Source organism: Sturnira hondurensis, unplaced genomic scaffold (assembly GCF_014824575.4).
Source record: "Sturnira hondurensis isolate 20B ecotype Veracruz unplaced genomic scaffold, ASM1482457v3 Scaffold0021795, whole genome shotgun sequence".
Taxonomy (NCBI): Eukaryota; Metazoa; Chordata; class Mammalia; order Chiroptera; family Phyllostomidae; genus Sturnira; species Sturnira hondurensis.
Genome location: NW_028094426.1, coordinates 2,093,935 through 2,116,539, shown reverse-complemented (window position 1 = coordinate 2,116,539; position 22,605 = coordinate 2,093,935). Strand labels below are relative to the sequence as shown.

General features: G+C 39.6%; 1 protein-coding gene across 3 annotated transcripts in view; it reads right to left on the bottom strand.

The window, feature by feature from the left end:
* The window catches only part of ITPR2 (inositol 1,4,5-trisphosphate receptor type 2), a 456,496-nt gene that overhangs the window by 56,872 nt on the left and 377,019 nt on the right, over positions 1–22,605 (bottom strand). For all 3 annotated transcript variants that reach the window (XM_037033923.1, XM_037033924.1, XM_037033925.1), the window contains 3 exons: positions 18,479–18,643; positions 14,475–14,670; positions 10,390–10,482 (listed from right to left, as the gene is read on the bottom strand). In XM_037033923.1, coding sequence (XP_036889818.1) covers positions 10,390–10,482; positions 14,475–14,670; positions 18,479–18,643 — 454 coding nt within the window. The remainder of the gene's footprint in view (positions 1–10,389; positions 10,483–14,474; positions 14,671–18,478; positions 18,644–22,605) is intronic.

Below are 22,605 nucleotides of genomic sequence, written 5' to 3'. Positions count from 1 at the left end.
ATTCAGGGCTATGTCTCTTTAAAACACGCAGGGCTGAAGTCAGGGGTGTGCAGGCACCAAGTGCAGCTTCCAAGGTCTCAGCAGAGTCTGTGCTGGACCACTTACCTTAGAGGAGAGCTGTAAGGCACAGCTCTGATTCAGAAAAGAGAAGAAATAAAACTGCTTTTGGAGGAAGGAGGAATGGGGAACAGGTAGGGCTTGTGGTGGCAGCAGTCAGAGCAGCAGAAGAGACAGGTAGGCAGAGAGAGCAGGGAGAAAGCTCAGTTTGCTACGTGCCCGTGAGGTCCCCGACATGCGGTGCTGCCTTCTAATGGGATGGCTAGGGAGAACATGAAGAAATACAGTTAGAAATGTGTCAGAGAGTTACAGAAGTTTTTAAAGAGAGAGGTGGTTTTCCAGTAATGAGGTCAGATGGAACATGTCTCTATGTTACTTTGCCACAATTAGCCTTGCAGTCAAAGCTTTCTTATAACCAGTGGCGGGATCTAAATTTGTTTATTTAATCAGCAATATCACACATATGTTTATTAAAGACTTATTAATCAGTACCTAGAAACTACAGGGAACTATTCCCATCTCTCCCCAAGAATTTAGAAATAAGGTTGTTTATTCTTTAACAGGCAAGCTAGTAAAATCCGCACACAATTCATATGATTACCCATTGTGAAATAAAATAAACTGGTTGCAAATATACAATGATAGAATTGGCTTTTTGTGTGGTATATAAACAGGGGGAGAATGCCAAGGGCAGGTTAATGCCAGCAATAGTCCAGTTAACACCCTCCTTAATAACTAGAGCATAGGCATGCCAATTTTACATAGTAGCCTCTGTGAGCTTGGTTAAGAAGATTCTCCTTTTGTGAAATGGGTCCTCTTATAATATGTTAAGACAAGTTCCCAGGCCTTCAGTCATGGCAAAGTCAGGCCCTGAGTCATGGCAAATTCACCTAAGTAAGTGCTGCCTTCTGGAAACCTATCTACATACCAGGCTGGCCTCCCCAAGCCAATCCCGACTCATTTCACTACATCAATAGCCCTGGGCTAGGTGCTAGGAGTACAGGTGGGAAGCTGAGGATGTTGCAGCCCCTGGGAAACTAATGTTTCCCTAGGAAAGGTAGGTAGGTCAGCAGATGAACGAAGGCAGTATCATACCCCAAGTTCCTGCAGAGGCAGGAAGGATGTGCATCTCACGGGCTGGGTGTCAGGAACGAGCATCCTAAAGAAGGTGGCACCTGGTTGAATCTTGAAAGAGAGGCATGTTTGGCCAGTAAAATCAGTGACACGAAACATCCCAGGCAGATGAAATGGGATGAGTAAAGGCAAAGCAGACATGAATGCATGCAGAGTACTTGGAGAATTGCAGGTGAACTGCAGGTGAACTGCACTGATTGGGCCTCTGATGCCTGCGGATGAGTGTGGGTGCTGTAAGAAGAGGAGCAAATAGAGACCAGATGAGGAGAAACTCATACACCGAGATGAAGCTTTTAAACTGGATTCTGAAAGCTGTGGAGAGCCACTGGAGAACTTTCAACAGGGGCAAGGGGCGGGTACTATCCAGTTGGTGAAATAGTATGAGATAAAGCATGTATTGCAGGTCTTCGAATTGTGTCATTTTGTTGAACACTGTTTCATTATAATGTTGATGAGATGCCATAGTAATTTATACTCATATCAATTAGCTTATGATAAAAGTGGTTTCATTTTATGTCGTTTCCAAGAACCTCTCAATAAAGTCAAATGAGGACTTATTGTACTTAGGTAAGACAAATGAACATGAGATAAAAGCTACAGAAGCAGTGAAAAGAGATTAGAACAGAGAGAGAAACTTTAGCACTACGGGCAATCAGACGGGAGTCCCTCTAATTAACGCACACTCCAGGATTTCCTTGAATGGACTAAGACAGCAGTAGAGAGGCATTCCACATGGCATGGGCAGAGAGCCTCGAGGTGTAAAAAATTATTTGCTGCTGTGAGGAACAGCAAATAAACAGCATGCAGAGGAGTGGAAGATAAAGCTGGAAAGTCTCTGTGAAGGTTTAGTGAGTCTTGATTTTATTTGGCAGGCGACGGGCCATGGCAGAAATACTGAGATGGGGGAAGAGAAGGAAATATTCAAAGCAGTGACTTTTGACAAGTAGTCCAGGGGTGATGCAGTGGGTGAACTGAAGAGGAGAGAAGGAGCAGCGGTAGAGAGACCACTTAGGAGGCAGGTGCAATAATTCAGGCATGATGTGCTCTGAGCCCCTCCCAGGCGATGACAGTGAGAATGGAAAGGATGAATGAATGAGAGCTGATGGGACTCTAGGCACAAGGAGAAAGCAGCATTAAATATCACACTAAAGCTTCCAGCTGGAGGTGACTTAGGAAAGGATGGTTCCATTCGGTCCCAGAAGTAGACAATTCAGAAGGAGGAACTGAGTATAGTATGTTTTGATGAAGGAAAGAATCTCAGATGATTCTTAAGCTTAGGAATAAGAAGGCGAGAAAACATTTTAAAAAGCTAGAGAAGACAAGAGAACTGAGAGAGTACTGGAATCCCAGATGAAGGAAGAAAATACTTTAAAGATGGAGAAGATATCAAAAAATGTCCCCATTACGAAAGAGCCAAGGGCAATGAGGAGCAAGAAAAGGTTGCTGGATTCAACAGTTACATCACAGGAAACAATAGGAAGTTGACAAATAGTGAAAGAGAAGACAGTTGATGCAGAAATTGAAGGAGACAGTGGAGCCAACATTCTCCAGGAAATCTGTAACTGAAAGTAAGGACAATGATAGAATATTAGTTTGGGAGGAAAAGCAGAATGCAGAGGAAGGTTCAATTACGACCTACGAGGAAGAGAGGGAACAGATGTAGCAAGGAAAAGATCCCAGACATAAGAAAGAAGGTCTAGCTAATGGTGTCAAGGGAGATGCAATGAAACAGAAGTAGTCAGGAAAGCAGTGAGCGAGCATGGTTGTTTACAAGCAAAAGGAAAGAATCAAACGGACCTGGAGTTTTCATGTGGAGACATTTAAAAAGAACTAAATGTGCACAAGTAAGGAACTTAGAACATTGGAACATAGGGTGTAATAAATTCTAGGTACCAGGATTATCTTTATTACTAATAAGTGGCTGTTAAATCTTATGCAAAGTTATAGTTTTAACATAATCAACACATGTAATACTTGAACAAGATGAGATTATTATTCTCACATTCAGTCGAGTATGAGTAAAATAAAATGTTTTTCCTAGTTCATACATAAATAAAATGTTTCATATGAGGAAAGGAACGAATACACATTCCGTTGGCTTTGAAGTGTCTCCTTCCTACCTGTGGTGCTAGTCTGGCCAACGTGTCGGCGGCGTTGAGGCTGAGAAACTGTTTTATTACAAAGTTTTGTTTTGTTTCTTAAAATACTGGACATGCTCGAAGAAGAGTATTTAATAATGTTATCTTTTCTACTTTAATCATTAAATTACTCATTTTTTGTGGTTTATTAGAAAGCAATAGATTGTCATTGAGATCTATTTAAATTTTCCAGCTTGTTAGTCTGCTTTTTTTGGACTACATTCACTGCGCTATACTTCGTATCCCTGTGACTGCTTTGTGACTCCGTGACTACCAACAGCACCTCTCAATCCTGCCACCTTTCTTACCCACCTCCACACCCCTTCCATCTGGCAAGCATCAGTCCTCTGCATCTATGAGTCTGTTTCTGTTTTGTTTGTTCATTTATTTTGTTTTTTATTTTAATTTTTTATGTTGTTATTTTTCATGTACACAGTATTATATTTCAAATGTACAACCCCAGGATCAGACATCATATAACTTATCAAGTAATCGTCTCGATAAACCCAGCACCCACCGGACAGCACACGAAGTTACTGCAGTATCGTTCACTCTATTTCCCATGCTGCACTTCACACACCCAGGAACACTCTGCAACTACCAATCCAATTTGTACCTCCATTTAAAAAATCTTTACTCAGGAATATGTTTATTGGGTTTAGAGAGAGGAAGGGGGAGAAAGAGAGAGAGAAACATCAATTAGCTGCCTACTGCATGCACCCTGACCAGGAATCAAACCTACAATCTAGGTACGTGCTCTGACAAAGAATCAATCCTGTGACCTTAGGTGTATGGGACAATGCTCCAACTAGCTTAGCCACCTGGCCAGGGCCAATTTATACTTCTTAATCCCTTCACCCACCTCACTGCCCCCCACCCAACCCCACTCCCATCTGACAACTACCAAAATGTTCTCTGTATCCAGAGTCTGCCACTGTTTTGCTTGTTTATTTTGATTTTTTTAGGTTAAATTGTCGATATTTATGTATTTACTGCCATTTTATTATATATATATCCTCATCTGAGGACATTTTTTCATTGCTTTTAGAGAGAGACGAAGGGGGGAGAAAGAGAGAGAGAAATTGATGTAAAAATATCAATTGGTTGCCTCCCACATACACCCCAACTGAGAATCAAACCTGCAACCCAGGCATATACCTAGACTGGGAATCGAACCTGCAACCCTTCTGTGAATGTGGTGACACCCCAACCAACTGAGCCACACTGGCCAGGACTATTATATGTGTGTGTGTGCGTATTCATATATATATATGTGTGTGTATATATATATACTTTTTTCTCCTTGAAGAAGACACTTTGACATTTTACATAATACTGGTTTAGTGGTAATGAACTCCTTCAGCTTTTCCTTGTCTGGGAAAGTTTTTCTTTAGATTCTAAATGATAGCTTTGCTGGGTAGATAATCTTGGTTGTACATCCTTGCTTTTCATCACTTTGAATATTTCCTGCCAAGTCCTTCTGACCTGTGAAGTTTCTGTTGAGAAATCAGCTGAGAGTCTTATGGGAGTTCCCCTATAGGTAACTGATTTCCTCTCACTGCTTTTACGATTTTCTCTCTTGTTTTTAACCTTTGGCATTTTAATGATGTTGGGACTTGGTGTGGGCCTCTTTGGTTTCCTTCTGTTTGGGACTCTCTGTGCTTCCTGGACTTGTCTATTTCCTTCACCGGGTTAGGGAAGATCTTCCTCATTGTTTTTTCTCATAGGTTTTCAATCCCTTGCTCTCTCTCTCTCCTCCTTCCAGCACCCCTATGATGTGAATGTTTAAAGGCTTGATGTTGTCCCAGAGGCTCCTTACGCTTCCCTCATTTGGGGATTCTTTTTTCTTTTTTTCTGTTCTGATTGGGTGTTGGGTTTCTTAGTCCTGAACTTTAATTATAATCAAGTCATTATGGAAATGCTGATTTTAAGAAATTTTATCTAGGAAAAAAAACGATAAAAAAATGCTGGGCACTCAGAAGGAAGCCAAAATGTGGCATGGCATCAAGGCTGCTCAGTGTCTCGTTTTCAACGGTCTTTTTTGTTAAAGTAAAATACGAACACGTACTGAATTTGAATTACTCATACATGTTAGACATCTGCGAACTTCCTTCCCTTTCTAAACATTCAGATGATTTTTTTACTTAGAAAAGAATGGTGACTATATTTTTGTAAATTGTCTCAACAGGCCTTACTTTTCTAGAAAACCAGTTTTTAGGTTTATTTTTAAGTGAATATTTTTTGTCTAGGAAGTTAGGAGGGATTTTGTCTAGGAGGTCTGCAGCAAATGAAATGAAATCCTCTTTTTTGTTTCAGCCACAGTTGGCTGCTAGTTACCACGCTGCTGCTGGGACAATGACCCTGCCAGCATCCGCCAGAGCATCCCCAGGAACTGGCCGCTCAGCCTCCAGAGTACCGCGAGGCGTGTTATTATGTTGCTGAGTATTTCTGGGCCTCTGTAATGTGGTCCTGCTGCCCACAGGTGACACACCAGGCCCCTCACAAATGCACACTAGGGTTTACAAATTAAAATTCAATCCTGGCTGTAGACATAGAAAAGCTATTTTTAAACCTAAGTGAAACATGCTGCACAACCAACACCAGGTTCTAGCTGCCGCTCTGCTTTTGTAGTTAAACACATGGGGCCAACACAGAAAGGGCTACAAGATGAAATCCATGGAATTTTCAATCAGATGAATTTTATTAAAAAGTTACCACGTCAAATGCAAAAAGTTACCAAGTTACCATGTCAAATGCAAAAAGTTACCAAGTTACCATGTCAAATGCAAAAAGGGTACAGAAGAAAAAGTAGAAACAAGCACTCCCGCAATTTTGAATACTGATTAGGAATGATCCCTGATTGTGACAAGCTATTGCCACCATCTCTGGCTCCCCACTATGTCTGTCATACCTCCAGTGCTGAAATTCCTCCCAACACTGGGAGCTTTTCCTGAAAAATCATACCTGCCTCTCCCCACCATTCCCAACTCAGAGCCTACAAAAATGGGGAGTTGCCCCTGGAATGATACAGCTGGAAGGACTGTCCACATTGGGCCGTAGAGAAAAGAGATGTTCTTTGTGCAATATTTTAGGTAAGTAAGTGGTTGTAGAGGTTTTGATGAGAAGCCTTTTATGAATTTGTATTCAGAGTTACAAACTGATATCCAAACAAATCGTGTAACAGAACAGAGTTTCCCAATCTCAAAGCTACGACATTGGCCTGGAAAATTCTTTGTTGTGGGGGCTATCTTGTGCAGTGGCACACTGAGCAGCATCCCTGGCCTCTACCCACTCGATGCAGGTAGCACTCCTCCCAGAGTTCTGAAAACCAAACAAGTCTTGAGACATTGACCGATGTCCCTGGGACAGTGGACGGAAGGATACTAACCCCAGTTGATAAATGGGGGTTAGTATCCAGTTGATAAATGGGGGTTAGTATCCAACGGAGACTATTTAAGAAATTGCCTTTAGGACACAATATGCATAAAGACAATCTACCCAAGCCTTTTGGGGGAAAGGAAATATGACAGGCAGAATTTTAAAAACCTCTAAATGTGGGTTAGGAAGGAAATAATTTATAGAGATTAATCCTTTAATTAGGGGGCAACGACACTCAGAAGGCTGGAGTGCAGGCTTTGGAATCAGGGGGCTGATTAAATAGAGTGATTTACCACCCCTGTGACCCTACTTAAGGTCCTCCAGTGTCTTACCTCTGATACGAAGATAATCAGTCACACCCATCTATCCTCAGGGTCTTCACACACTGTTTTCCCCCGTGACCAGGAAGCACCCCTCCTTCCTCTTGGCCTGAAGGACTCCTTCTCATCCTTCATGTCTCAGTTTAAATAATCCCTCCTCCGAAAAGCCTTTTTGTTTGATCTTCCTGCTACCTGGCTCTCTTGTGACTACCTACCATAGAACTGCTGGAGGGACTCCCCGGATTTTACAACTTTTTATGCTTCTGCCACTGTTTTATAAGCTCCAAGAGAGCCAGGGTCTGTGTTTGTTTACTCAAGAGTGTGTCCTGAATACCTGGTGTGGTGGCTGGACCACAGCACAGGCACAACAAATGCTGATGTGTGGCCGAAGGAATGAAAGAACACGTAAGGTTTTCTAAATTACTAATATCACCATCAGCATCCTCTAACGATGCGCTGGGCAGACAACTCATTTCCTGTTTTACAAAAATATTTACTTCATTTTTTTCCAATATTAAGATTGGAATGTCCCTATTATAATAGCACATGAAACAATTACAACAGAAGGTCTGGGTGGACATCAACAACACCTGGGGAACTGTTCAAAGCTGAGCAGCCACAACCTGGGCTATGTTTACAGCGTGTTCGACCTGGAAGATCTCGGTCTAGGAGACAGGGCCCTGGTGGTTACCTCGATGTGCCTTAGGAGCTTCTAGCTCCCAGGCTGTGGGAGGGCATCACTAGCTCACCTGTCGTGCAGGGCTCCCTGGGTCGGCCGTCTTTCGGGCAGAGGGAACCTAGCTTTGTGGTTGGCTCACTGGCAAAGTAATGTCCTGTTCTTAAAGATCAAATCACGGGTAAAATATATCTTCTTTAAAGTAAAGGAAATACTTTTAAAGTAATATTCAGATACAGAACAGCAAGGCAGGAATAGGGTTACTATATATGTTGGAACCACATTGTTAAAATATTTGTGCTAATGGGAAAGTAACTTTTTAAACATATCATTTTTCATATTTTGTTAAGGAGAAAAATGCTGAGTAGAAAGGAAGATAAGTACCGGTGACAATAAACTGAAGTTCCAGGTGCCCAAAAGACCCTAAGAGCTATTTAATTTTATTTAACTATTTCATTACACCCGGCCACTTAAACTATGCCCAAGTTGTCATAGTTGCTCTCTGAGGTATTTTTAAAAAATGGATAATGATAAGAGCAGAGAAGTATCTGCAAACCTAAATCTGAGATTGTGACAGGTTCCGCAGGCTTCTGGCAAATGAGCTCGATGCAGGTCCCCAAGATAACACAGCAGAGTGGACGGAGTCGCGATCAAAGGAGCCAGTGTGGGTTCAGGCTAACCTCACACTGGGGCTGCCGCAGACATTATACATGCGGGCTTTGGCAAGGGGGCCTTGAAAGGGGCATACTAATTTTTGAAAATTGGAGAACAATGGGCTAAATAATAACAGTTTATTTAAGACCTATTTTCATGTGGTGAAGAACTGTGAGAAATGTGACTGTGGATATGAAGGCGTGTTTCTAGCAGCAAGCTAAAGAACTGTTGTTAGTGCCGTTCCATGCAACATTTCTAGCACAAATTGTCTTTGTGGGCTACGTATAGTTTCCACAGAATATTCTTAAAAGGAAAAAAAAAAACTTCAAAAAATGTCACAACCATCCTTAGCCTAAGGTGACAAGTCAGATCTCCCCATGAGCCATAGCTTGCTGGTCCCTGTTCTAGGGCTGATCAAACTTGAGGATGACACAAGAGAGAATAAATACATTGCCTGACAGAAACAGGATCCATTAAGGTACCAGGACGCCTTAGAACTAGAGGAGACCTGAAACGTAGAGATCAGCTGGTCAGAGGCTCCTAATCTATTCACAGGGCGAGCTGGAATGGCCCTTGGATTACAGGTTGGCAGAAATAAATAGAAATAAGCAAATGGTTCTACACTTGAAATTCCTAACTCCCAATTGGATGAGTGCAGCATAGGCATGTATGGCTTGACAGTGTGGCGTGGCCGCAAATTCCACTGTCCAGAGCAAAGCATCGCCCCTCAACTTCTCACCCTAGCGTGTGACATCACGAGTCAGTGCTGTAACGTGTGAGGATGTTGAGGAAATGGGAAGTGAAGCTGGAGGATGCAGGGAACAGGACTGCAGACACTGCAGAGCACAGCAATCTGCACCAGCGGACAGGGAGCTGGTCCCTGGTTTGGAAGCCCCGACTGGGGACCCAGGAGGTGGGGGGGGAGGACATTCTTGGTGGCAACTGCTCATGGTGCCTATTAGTGGCTTGGACACTGGGATGAAATGTATTCATGTGCTTATTTCTCCCTTTAGGTCATGAGGCATGAAACATTCCGTCAGTAGAAGGGACTCCGTTTTTCCTCAAACAACAGTGCAACATCTCAAGGAAACAGGAAACTCAAGAGTGAAGGCATATCACTTATGCCCAGCCAAAGTGCTCCCAGACGGAAGTGGGGAAATCCAAATCGGGCCTTACACTGTGCCTTACTCTCTACCTTCATCTTCCCTGAACCCAATTTTGTCCTTTATTAACATAAGACAAACTAAATCTATTATATGTATAATATATAAAGAGATATTATATATGTATGAGATATAGATGAGATATTATGCATATAAGATATATATGTGAGACATTATATATATATGTATATATATATAAAGATATATATATATCCTTAACTAAAGACATATACCCCCTAAACTGCTGCTGCTTCTGGAAACCGATCACTAATTCCTTCTATAGTGCATTAAATTTCACGTATGCCTTAGTTTCCAAGCTGTTGAGAACTGGAGTTTAAAAACCATTTTTCTGTGCATGTTTCCACTCGCGCCTTTGGAAGCAGGGACAGTAGCATACTCTGCTCTTGCTCCCTTCTTTCCTCTCAGGACAAGCCAGCTGAGCAAAGCCCAGGGAACTCGTGTAACATACCTAAGACAGGCATATCCAGAAAGTGGCAAGCTCAGGATGAGAACCAAGACGTTTTAATTCTAAGCCCACACATTTCCAGGTTCTTTATGAAAGGGTCTTGCTCAGTGTGGTATGGGTGTGCAATACGGTAGCAGAATTTTTAACAGCATGTACCACAAGTAAGTTTGATAGATTCTTGTGAATGGCAATAATATAAGGAACAGGGTGGGGGGTACAAAAACAGCAGAGTTGGGAGCGGTTTGTCTAGTTTGAAGCTTCTTGGTTCTGTTACCTTCCATTCTTCCATTGCAACCCACCAGGAAATTCCTAGAGCAACTCTGTAAGCGGCAGCAACATTTATCACACGAACACAGCCGTGGAAGCATTGAGATTACACTGTGCTGGAGTCATTTTTACTGACCTGTATTGGACGCTGGTGTCGTGGATGAGCAGTTTTCCTTGGTACATGTTCCCATCACTGACATGAAAGTCATAGTAGGAACGTCATTACTTCCTGAGGACAAATTAGAATATGGTATAGAGAGGAATATGCAAATGACAAGGAATGAACACACAGTTACACACAAAGGCATGCAGATAAAGGGCACTACTACCCCGGCTTAGCTGTGTTCCTAAACTCTTAAGTTTGAAAGGCTGAAACATTTTGCCATTGAAGTGATTTTATAAATAGAGAATAGGTTCATGGGCCAATCTGCTTTTATAACTTAAAAATAGCTTTTTTAAATTTATTGATGTTAGAGAAAGAGGAAGGGGGGTGGAGAGGGACAGAGGGAGGGGAGAGCAAAACAACAATTTGTAGTTCCCCTTATTTGTACATTCATTGGCATTTCTTGCACATGCCCAGACTGGGGATGAGACACGCAACCTTGACGTAGCAGGGCAACCCTCTAACCAACTCAACTATCTGGCCCGGGCCTTTTATACCTTTTTAAAGTGGCTGACAAAGTATTATTAATAACGTAGACCTTAACTACCATGTATAACAATGATTCTGTGGCCAAAGGTGTTTAGGGTTCAGCCTCGGAACCCCAGATACACATTTCTGCCCATGTAGTTGGTGTTCTTGAGCTCTCAGCCCTGGGTGGGTCCCTGTGGTGGGGGCAGGGCTGCGGGTGGGGGTGGTCTTACAGGGAACAGGGGGTTAAATGCCTCAGGGAAGCAGGAATCTTCTGCCAAATCCCTGTTCAGGTTCTTTCTTCTCTTCCTGTGTCCCCAAGGATCCATCTGCCTGCTGGCTCACCAGTTATTGCCTTGGCCCAGAAGGGAACAGAAAATAGTAACCTTCCTATCTATGCGAAACAAGTTTTGTAAAAATATTATTTGTAGTTAGTAACAGATACAAAGGGAAGAGATTCCTTCCTCTCAAACCTATTTTTTTTCACACTGAGCCAGTTCATTTTCACATACAAAGAGCTGAAGAAATGTTCAAGTGTGTTTCCAAGCAACACCACAGCAAGGTCGCCCTGGTGCTTGGGCGACTTCGGGATGGATGTGGTGAGTGGGAGCTGACATTAGGAAAGGTGGAGAGGAGGTGGCCTGGGCTGGGGGTGGCCTGCCAGAACTGGAGTCCACTGGAGGAAGGGAGGCCGTACATTTGACCTCCGTCTGTCCCAGCCCCTGACTTGGGCAAGACGGGGGGAAAGGGTAGAGTGGGTTTCGGGTTGTCAGAGAGGAAGAGAGGTGGGGCTTCTGAGTGTGCGCTGGTGGCCATTCCCTTGCTTCCTAAATGCTTGCTCACTCTGTGCTAGGCTCTGAGGGCCTGGAGTCCAGGCCTTGGAGAACCAACAATCAATTCAGGAGCACAGAGCAGTACAGACATAATTTTATAGGCTGGAGGAAGTGAAAAGTACAGAAAATGTAATGTTGTGTGTTAGGAGAGGGAGATCTAAATTCTAGGAAGAAAGAAAAAGAAGAAAGCCTTTTGGAGGAGGATTAATCTAAAGGAGACATGGGATTGAAACAGGGAGATGAGGTAGGGAAAAGGGGCAATTCCAGGTGCCATTTGTGTGCCAAAAGGCACAGACACCAGCAAGGGTGCAGACAGGATGGGAGAGTGACCTGGGCTTCCAAGTCAATGATTTTAAACCAAGTATCCCACTGCCAGCACCAGCCTCAGAGAGGCATTGGAACGAATGAGCGACAGAACCAGAGCTGTGATCAGAATGAACGACTGGGGCAGGCAGAAGGGAGGCTGATGGGCAGGGAGGCCTCATAGGAGGGTCCTGCTGTATTCTGGGTCTGAGGAAATGATGTTGAGAAACCGGAGGGCAGCCATGAGAATGGGGAAGAAGGGACCTGTGTGGGAGAGACTGTCACCTCTGCTTGTCAACAGAACCTTCCCTCCAAATCCTCAGGCCTTTCTAAGACATGGATCCCCTCTGTAGGCAATAGGAGGCCCCTTCTCCTTCGTCTATCAAGAAGCAGATTCCAGTGGTTTGTAGGTAAGGTGTGCCTTCTCCTAAATTCCAGTGCCGACTGCAAATTCCCCACCCTCCACTCTCATCTGCACCCGTGGTAAAACTCTTGCCGTCCAGCTCTGGGGCTCTCAACCTCCACCCCCTCTCAGTTCCTGGCTTTCTGATTATGAACTCATTCACTGAAGAACTGCCTGCTTATGCACTTCAAATGTCACTTGCTACATAGGTGTGTCATCCTCAATAATTTCACTCAATGTTAGCAGTAGAGAGCATTTCATACTTGAAAGTATGAACTTTATGCCTTGTCTCAACAAACACTGATATATGGCACTGAAGTAAATTAAAAATATCATGAAAATAAGGCTGTTTTTCCCAGAGCATGGTATCACATTCACTCTCAGTGTACAAAACAAAAACTCTCAATGTATGAAGAATCAAGAGTGTAGCTTTGTTAACTATCTCATATACTACATTCATAGAATTTAAAGCTTTCTCTTATAAATATGAATACATGTGGTAAAGAGCTTGGCATTTTACGTCTAGTTTTGCCTATTTTGTAAGCAAAAAAGGAAGCTATTTTTGTATTTCTAAAGGAGATATTTACATTCATAATACAACAACACTGACTTCCTTTATAAATAACACAATTAAAATTATTTACTACTGGATTCAGAAAACAATAACCACTGGACACACTTGAATTCAGGAGTTATGATGCTTTGACTTCAGACTCACCCTGCGCTGAGTAACTCAATGTGATCCTACCTCAAAATCAATTAAAACTTGAAGAATTTTGAGAGCATGTAATTTATGATTCACAGATAGTTTAGTAAAAGGTAGTTTGTGGGTATTTATATATGCGAGCTTTTCTTCCAATTATTTATACCAGTAAAACTCTGGGGGAAAAGGAACATTTAAAGAACAAGAAACGCATTAATGCAAAATATTTCATGTTCCCGAGAGCACAGAATAATACTTAGGTATGAAATTCAGTCTCAAGTTTAATAACTTTCGATCTAAGTATATGACCATATTCTATGCCTTGATCACTTAGACCTAATAAAAGATCTAAATGTCATTTAATTATCCCATAGTCTAAGAAAGATGCTACTAAATATCATTAGTTTAATAATTAAGAACTGTTTGTTAAAGGCAAGAAAGAATATGGTTTGTAAGGCACTGCTAATTAAAGTATACCTTTAAACTCAATGGCCTAAGACAGTGAGTCATCTGGTGGTTTCCATTCCCTATAACCCATCAGCACAAGGTCACCTGCAGAAATTAACAGCAAAGTGCAGAACTATGATTGCTACTCAGCAAACTAGGAGCCCAGGGAAAAGAGTCACAAAGAAATTTAACCAAACCAACAAAAGGTGGGAAAATGGTAAAAAGAAACCTTTAGAAAGCATATATAAAAACTCAAAATCAGATGGAAAGAATAAGCCCTCGTATGACAAGAATCACAGTGAGTGTAAACAGATAATGTCTAACCAGTCAGCCAACAAAAATAAATATTGTACAGAAATTCTGATGGCCATGTACTAATGGATTGAGCTCCTTCATGACAATATTTTAAGTACTTTTATATACTTATTTCTTACTATATGATGGTTTCAAGTCAAAACATTTATTGTTTTCAATTATCTATTACAATATGATGTACTGTGAACAAATATGTATAGAGTAATGGTTGTAATGGTTGTAAATGGTTGTAAATGATACCATATGTTCTTGGGAGAGAGGGAAAACATGAAGAAAGCATCCCAAAGCTATTATCCTGTACTGATGTTGTTGACTGTCTTCTGGAATATAGTGGTCATTGAAACTTTCTTACTGAGACTGACCTTAGATGATGTTGCTTGTATAAGGATATTCCTATACACATTGAGAGCTAATACACAGCCTAAAAGTATTTTACAGTTGTGAGCTCTTAGTGAACCAGGACATGTTTTCAAAGGAATGAAAGAAAACATTTCCTCTATTATTGTTTATCTGTAATCCTCCTAACAAGCTACCTACACATCATACCTGCTATCAGAGAAAGCTCATTTAGTGGTAATAGCAGTACCTGAAATGGGAGTTCTGTTTTTCAGCCTGTCCACTTCCATAGTGAAGTCATCCTTCAGAAAAAGGAACCCAATAATGGAAAACAGGTAGACAAGGATGAGAGCGAGGACTGCAGTTAGAATAATGGAGCGGCCGTTCCGCGTGACACTTTTTATGACATTGAGCAGCGTCTCTTCCCTGTACACCAAATCAAAAAGCTACAAAAAAAAAAAAAAGACACCACACACACAAAGAGCAAAAGATAAATATAAAGGTCATTACAGATACAAATGCAAGTCATTTTAGTTTGTGAAAAAATAACAACCTAAATGACACCTTAAAAATCAATCAAAATATGTATTGCTGTCCGTTGCTAACAATATTAATACACTGTTTTTAAATAAGGAGAGCTCTAACACCACATGTAACGTGCATCTGTTGGTTTTCTAACCAACATAGTTGCAATTGTGTGAGACATGAAAATAGCTTAGCTTCAAACTTGAATTTAGAAAATTTATAATGTTATACTTAACCAACTTAGCTGCTTATTCCTTATTTTTAGTCTTACTGATATTTTGCAGTTGCTTCTGGAATATGTAAAGTGGCTAAAGTGAGAATGTTGAATTAGGTTCGCTAAGTGATGAATAATTGACAGGCACTTTAAATGTAACGTTTAATCAGGTGTTTACAGGCAAATTTATTAGAACAATTTTATGAACCTGTTGCAATAGAAAAGGCATGAAATTTTAAAATACTGGAGAAATGAAAGCATCTTTCCTCAGTAAAGGGGTATAATGAGGGCAAAACATATTACTTTAGTATATACTTTTGGAAATAGTAGTATGAGCAAAAATACAACACACAATTTTGCTAACTCATTTCCTCTAATGGGTTATTCTCCATTATATGTTTAGTAGTAGAAAAATCTATGCACTAGTCAAGAACCTAGATATGTGTTTGCTCTCTGTGGTCAACATTAAAAATGATTTAATTTTTTGCTCTATAAAAAGCTGAAATTGCACATTAGCAAGTATATATTTTACTATCAAAAGCTGATTAAAAGTAATAATTTAACATTCACTTAAAAAGGCATACATACCTGTTTGGAAATGAGAAGTATTTTTAAAATTGGAATAATCAGGGTTTGTCTTCTGCCATTTATGAGCAGTGACTAGAATTTCTGAACTGGTTGAAACACTCAGGTAAAAATCTCACACATCCTCTCAGAAACCCCAGGGCCGTGGACTCTGTTTTTCTGAGCACTGAGTCACACAGTTACTTTCCGAGCTAATTGGAGCCTTACAAATAATTGTTATAAAGTTATTAGATTATCTGCTCAATTTAGGAACTATTATTCATGATGGTAAAATTTTAAAAGATATGTATGTTTAACTATTTTGCTATCTATCTTTTGGAGGGAGCAGCAAATTCTAGCAATAAAGTCAACATTCTTTCATACAGACAAATTAGCTGGTGCAAATTTGCTGGTGCATAACACAGGCAGAATCTCTATCCTTTCAGCTCCAGGAAAAGAGAGAAGGCTGAATCCCAGTTATTCAGGATCCCAGTTATTCAGGTCCCAAACTTGGATTTGAATTAAAATCCAAAACTGATAACTTCCAAATTATCAGTGCATTGACTTATTTAAGCATTTAGTTGACATAAGGAGATTTTTCTTAATTTTAACTCAGTAGAGGCTTAAAGAAAATGTCTGACAATAGGCTGTATGTCACTTCTAGAGAGTTTCTAGAAGTTTAAAGCTTTCAGAAGCTCATGGGATGCTTGCAAAAATTGCCTATTCCCAGGCCCNAAATTAGCTGGTGCAAATTCAACTTCCAAATTATCAGTGCATTGACTTATTTAAGCATTTAGTTGACATAAGGAGATTTTTCTTAATTTTAACTCAGTAGAGGCTTAAAGAAAATGTCTGACAATAGGCTGTATGTCACTTCTAGAGAGTTTCTAGAAGTTTAAAGCTTTCAGAAGCTCATGGGATGCTTGCAAAAATTGCCTATTCCCAGGCCCCAATCTATCCTCATGGATCAGAATCTTGAGAATGCAGAAGATGTTGACATTGGTGAGGTTGATGGTTCCTTTTCTCTATTTCTAAAAAAAAATCTAGTGTGATTTTTAACATTTTGAATGAGGGATTCACTCTTGTGGACAAATCCAGGAATGCACATTCATATAATTTTCAAACATAAAAATATTTTTAAAAATATGTTTAAATTCCATCTTGTTATTATGTCCATTACAATTTCCTTCTAGTACTCAAAATATCAAATGGACTATCTCCTTTCCATAACCAGCCCAATGAAAACAAGTTAGCATCCCGATTGTGTGATTTAAAAGATAAAAGACAAGAGGAAAATAAAACTAAAAAAATAAGGTTAAGTAACATAAAATAAAGTAACATTACCAATAACTCATACAATCATTCAAGTCCACATTTATTTTGTCAAGTACCTTTACTTTTTACATACATCATTTCACATTATCTTTTTAATAGATTTTGATAATAAGTCTCCCATACTATCCTTTTCTCCATTCTGCCTGCATGTAAACATAACACAGGCAGAATCTCTATCCTTTCAGCTCCAGGAAAAGAGAGAAGGCTGAATCCCAGTTATTCAGGATCCCAGTTATTCAGGTCCCAAACTTGGATTTGAATTAAAATCCAGGCACGCCCTACCCATTTCATAGACAAGAGGGTTGAAGCACATATCACAGTCAGGTTAAAGTGCTGGGTATAATAGTTGGTTATACGGCGTGGGGCAAAAGTAGGTTTACAGTTTTGAGTGTGCAAAACATAGAGCTTATTCTTATATTACTATTTATCAAGTATTGCATTATTTTCCATACAAACTATAAATCTACTTTTTTCCCAACTCTGTATGTCCCAGGAAGATTTTTAAAAATCAAATTTTTCAGAACAGAGAGGGAATTCATTTTGATCCCTGAAAAAAATTTTTCCTGAAACAGGAAAAAAATGTCCTCTTGATTGATGAATAATCTAATGAACTGCTTAGAAGATAATTTTAAATCTAAATATATGGAACAAATCTACTCTTCACTATGGCTCCTTCAAGTGTTTATGAGTAAATGAAAAGTTAGCCTTTTTCCAGTCTCCATTCATGGGTGTGCTAAATAACATAGCAGGGAAGCAGGAGGTGGGCAAACTGGGTCAGCATAGTGTTTTTAGAGCTTCAGTGTGTCTTCAGGAATTGTTTTACTGGGTGGTGCCTCTACTGCATGTCAACTCTGGGCGGGACACATAAATAAATTGCTCCTATGCCTGGTGCTAACCTGGTAGTGCTTTAAGTTTCAAAACATCTTATGTTTATAATGATTCTTCTCCTGGCTTATGGGCATAAAACATGCATGTAGCCAGCAAACACAATCTGATAGCCAGCAAAAACAAACAAAAACACCACACACACCAAAATCTATAGAAGAAATCTGAAAATCCACTTAATAAATTAAATATATATGTAGATAAGCTTAACAACATTAATGTCATTTTAATGACATTAAATCTGAAACGATAAGATTTTACTTTAAAAAATTCGTTGTCCTTTTGCTGGGTTGCCAGTCTTCCCCCTCATCTTACTTTCATGCCATTCTAAAGATAATATTTGGGACTGTAAATAAAATGAAATTATTCAGATGCCAAGAAGATATAGTCCCTTTTTTGTCTCCCACCCTCTGTTGGAGAATCTCTAATGTAAAAAAAAGTATGATGTGGCTAAAACCAAAAGCAGCCTGTTCTATGAAACGTGGGGCAAGAGGTGGGGGTCGTTGGTTCCTTCTCAGAGAGGAAGTAAAGAATTCCACCACCTATGTAGTTTCTCAGAGAAAAAGACTAAAAATAATAACAATTCATGCTTTGCCTAGGAAATTCTAAAAATATCATAATTTGTCCTAAATGTCAGGCTGTGCTTTTAAAAAAAATCAAAGGAAGAAGCATAAGAAGCAGCATTGTGCATTTTTTCCCAGCAGTGATTGTCCCCACAGAGCTGTACTCACCAGGAAGCTGTAGAAGAATTCGTGCACAAAGAGGCCCAGCATGCAAACCAGGACATACGCCACGTGGTAGAGAAAGGCCATGTCCAGGATGACCGCGCGGTACCCGCGGGTGAACGTGCCGCGATTCCCAACAAAACTCACCAGAAATACGATTTTATTACAAAGCTGGAGGGAAGAAACAATTAGATTTTACTGTCTTACTTATTCCAAAACTCACATGAATAACAGGCGTTGACAAAAGCCATTATTCACGGTTCTGTGGTTTTCATTCACGATTTTTCCTTTTGTCATTTTCAGGACTGCTTAGGAATCTGCAGGTATACATAACACAGGCAGAATCTGTATCCTTTGCAGTCCGGGAAAAGAGAGGAGGATGAATAAGGGCCCCAGTTATGCAGGTAACACGGACCTGAATGAAAATCCTGGCGCTCCCTCCACCACCGCCATGACCCGAGTCAGGCAAATGTAGGCCTGGATTGTCTCTTCTGAAAACCAGAATAAAGGAATCCCCAGCTCATGGAGCCATTCCGAGGATTAGACAATTCATCAAGCATACCGAGCACTTAATACAATGACTCTTTAAATTAGCACTGATTGCATTTTCCATACTGAAAGTAACCTGTGTGGTGTTTTCATTATACTAGAAATATAACAGAAAAGTGTCTTCAGAAAATATTCAGAGATCTGTCCTTGATTATTTTTTTATCCTGGACTTTCTTTACTGAGTACAATTTTAAACCAATAGCCATTAAAATTATTTTTATATTCAACTTACCTTAAATACATAAAAATTATAAATATACCTATATACCTACATCAAAATAAGTAAAATGTGTACATATAGTTTCTAAGTTTTATGTGTCATAAGTTCATAAACATTTTGGACTGTTTATTATGACTGGTATGACATAGAGTATTTATATTAAAACTGTATTTAATATTGCCACTTGTGGCATAATTTTAGAATACAGAAATTTATACTGAGAGTCTTTGGCAATAACAACGATCTGTTCAATGATTTCCAAAGAACACACTTATCATAACTTAGCACCCTCTAAGTGGTTCCAGAATCACTGCATTATTTACAAACTGAGGAGTCAGTTGTCCTCTGTAATCAGCAAAGAAGTACAGAATTTGAAATTTTGTTTTTTCTCCCAAATTGTTCCCTGAGTATTTTAAGTTATTTAATGGCACCATATTTGTCTTTATAGGTCTGAGCCTAACTTTGGGGAAAAAAAGGTTGCTCATTATAACATTGTTGATTTTTTTCAATATATATAAAAGAAATTGCCTTATGGAATGACTTTACTGGCAAATGACATGAGGAGCAAACACTATGAGGCAAAAGCAAGTATGTGACATTGGAAAAACCCTTTTCTTCAACTTTGTGAAATCTAAGTCAATACAAATAAAATGAGACATGTTGAGAAGATAGCCAAACCAAATTAACAACATAGCAACTCAAAACTTCAAACTTTTTCTAAATTTCCTCCCTGCTAATTAACTCCTCTCTCAATAATCAGTGTTATCAATTCTCTCATTATCTTGTTAATAATGTGAATAATGTGAAACAGAAAGTCTTCCTAAACTACGTAGGGATTCATTATCACATCTCTGTAGTTCATTACTGAGTACGGCTACAGTGGAGTAAATGTCTTGACCAGTCAAGAGCAAGTTTGATACAAGAAGGCATTATTTTAAAATGTCAGAAACTATATAAAAGGTGCTGATATAAATATAGTATATCATAAACATTATGAAAATGGTGAAAAGAAGAATGTCTGGGTTAAGTAATAATATTCAGTGTTTTACACTTTGTTAATTGTTTTGAGTGACTATTGTCTAAATTTAAACTACCTTGATTACCCACTGTAGTTCTTCAATATAAAGTAGAAATTAAAAGTTCTATAAAATATAAAATTAAAAATTGGAATGCTTAAGATAAATTATTTGTATTTTGTTTCCCAGTCTCTACTTTCCTAAACTGAATCATAAAAAAGTATGCAGGAAAACTATTTATGTGAAGCCCTTTACACGCAGGAAAAGTAATGCATTGAATTCAAATGCCCAAAAGAACAATACATTTCAGTTCTCAAATAATGCAAAAGCGAGGACACATTCCTGTCTAAAAGGGTCTCTGCTAATTTTTAAAAAATATTTTATTTATTTATTTTCAGAGAGAGGAGAAGGGAAGGAGAGAGGAAGACAAACATCAATGTGTGGTTGCCTCTCATGTGTTTCCCACTGGGGACTGGCCCGCAACCCAGGCATGTGCCCTGACTGGGAATCAAACCGCAATCCTTTGCTTCACAGGCCCACACTCAATCCACTGAGCTACGCCAGCCAGGGCGGTCTCTGCTAATTTTGCATAAAAAATAAATATTTGCCTTATACGTTTTCAGACTGATTTTTTTAAAAAAAAATCTTGACCTAGGGCTAGATGTTGATGTATATGTCTATTCTCTCAAATAATCTTTGAACCGAAGTGGAGTTGAAGCCAGCAGTGCTGCGCACTGTTTCTGTTCAGATCAGAAACACAGAAATTGTTGTCCTTTTGTTTTGAGGTGCTCATCCCAAGGAGAAATAAATGCAAGAATAAATGATTGGGCAGGAAAGAAGTTGTATGGCCAAATTCTAAGGCAAAATTTTTACATAGTCAAAATTACCTTGGAAATTTTTTAAATTTCCAACAAAACAGTATAGGAAACAAGGGTGGTGTAATCTGTAGTGTCACTTTCTAGGTTGACATGTGCTAGCTTTCCCCCACCAATGGAGCAGTTTTCTGTATCTGCAACTGATGCCAGAAGCAGTTAGGAACCTTTAGTGACCATATTATAGGAGAAACAGTGTAGTGTGTGTGTGACACGTGTGCATTAGAGACAGAAAAAGAGGAAGACATGGAAGTTTTGATTCAGAAGTATAACTGAATTTGTATGTGATGGATGAGCACATGGTAGGACTCAACCTTACAGATTAGCAGTATCATGAGCCCTCCCAGGAAATGATCTATGGGTAAGAAACGGAGGGCATGACAGTGTTAAATTTGAACACTGGGGCATATTAATNTTTAAATTTCCAACAAAACAGTATAGGAAACAAGGGTGGTGTAATCTGTAGTGTCACTTTCTAGGTTGACATGTGCTAGCTTTTCCCCACCAATGGAGCAGTTTTCTGTATCTGCAACTGATGCCAGAAGCAGTTAGGAACCTTTAGTGACCATATTATAGGAGAAACAGTGTAGTGTGTGTGTGTCACACGTGTGCATTAGAGACAGAAAAAGAGGAAGACATGGAAGTTTTGATTCAGAAGTATAACTGAATTTGTATGTGATGGATGAGCACATGGTAGGACTCAACCTTACAGATTAGCAGTATCATGAGCCCTCCCAGGAAATGATCTATGGGTAAGAAACGGAGGGCATGACAGTGTTAAATTTGAACACTGGGGCATATTAATAGAGAGCTATCTGCTAAACTTCATTGGCTTTACCTCTCTGCAAAACTGTGAGACCAAGTCCAGGAATGAGAGAACATGCTCCCATTACAAATAATTGTGAGAAAGGAAGCTGATTTATAAATGCCATTAAATAAATTACACATTTCCAGGCAGTCCTAGAAAGGGAAAACACTATAGATAACAAGTGTTTAGAAGACATTAAAATATCTTTCACAGGCATTTACTGTATTATTTTTTATTATTAACATGTACCCCTTAGTTGATTGCAGTGTTATTTATAATAGCCAAGATTTGTAAGCAGCCCGGTTGTTCATCAGTAGATGAGTGGATAAAACAGCTATGGTACATTTACACATGGAATATTATACAGCCATAGAAAGAAGAAAGAAGAAAGAAGAAAATTGTATTCTTTGCGACAGCATGGATGGACCTGAACAACATTATGCTAAGTGAAATAAGCCAGTCAGAGAAAGACAAATACCATATGATTTCACTCATATGTGGAATCTAATGAACAAACTGAACTAACAAGCAAAAAGAGACAGATTCCTAGTTAGAGAGCAAGCTGACAGCTCAGGGTGGGAGTGGAAGAATTGAGCAAAAAAATAAAAAGAAAAAGAAAAAACTCATGGACATAGACAACAGTGTGGTGATTGCAGGGGGTGGGTAGA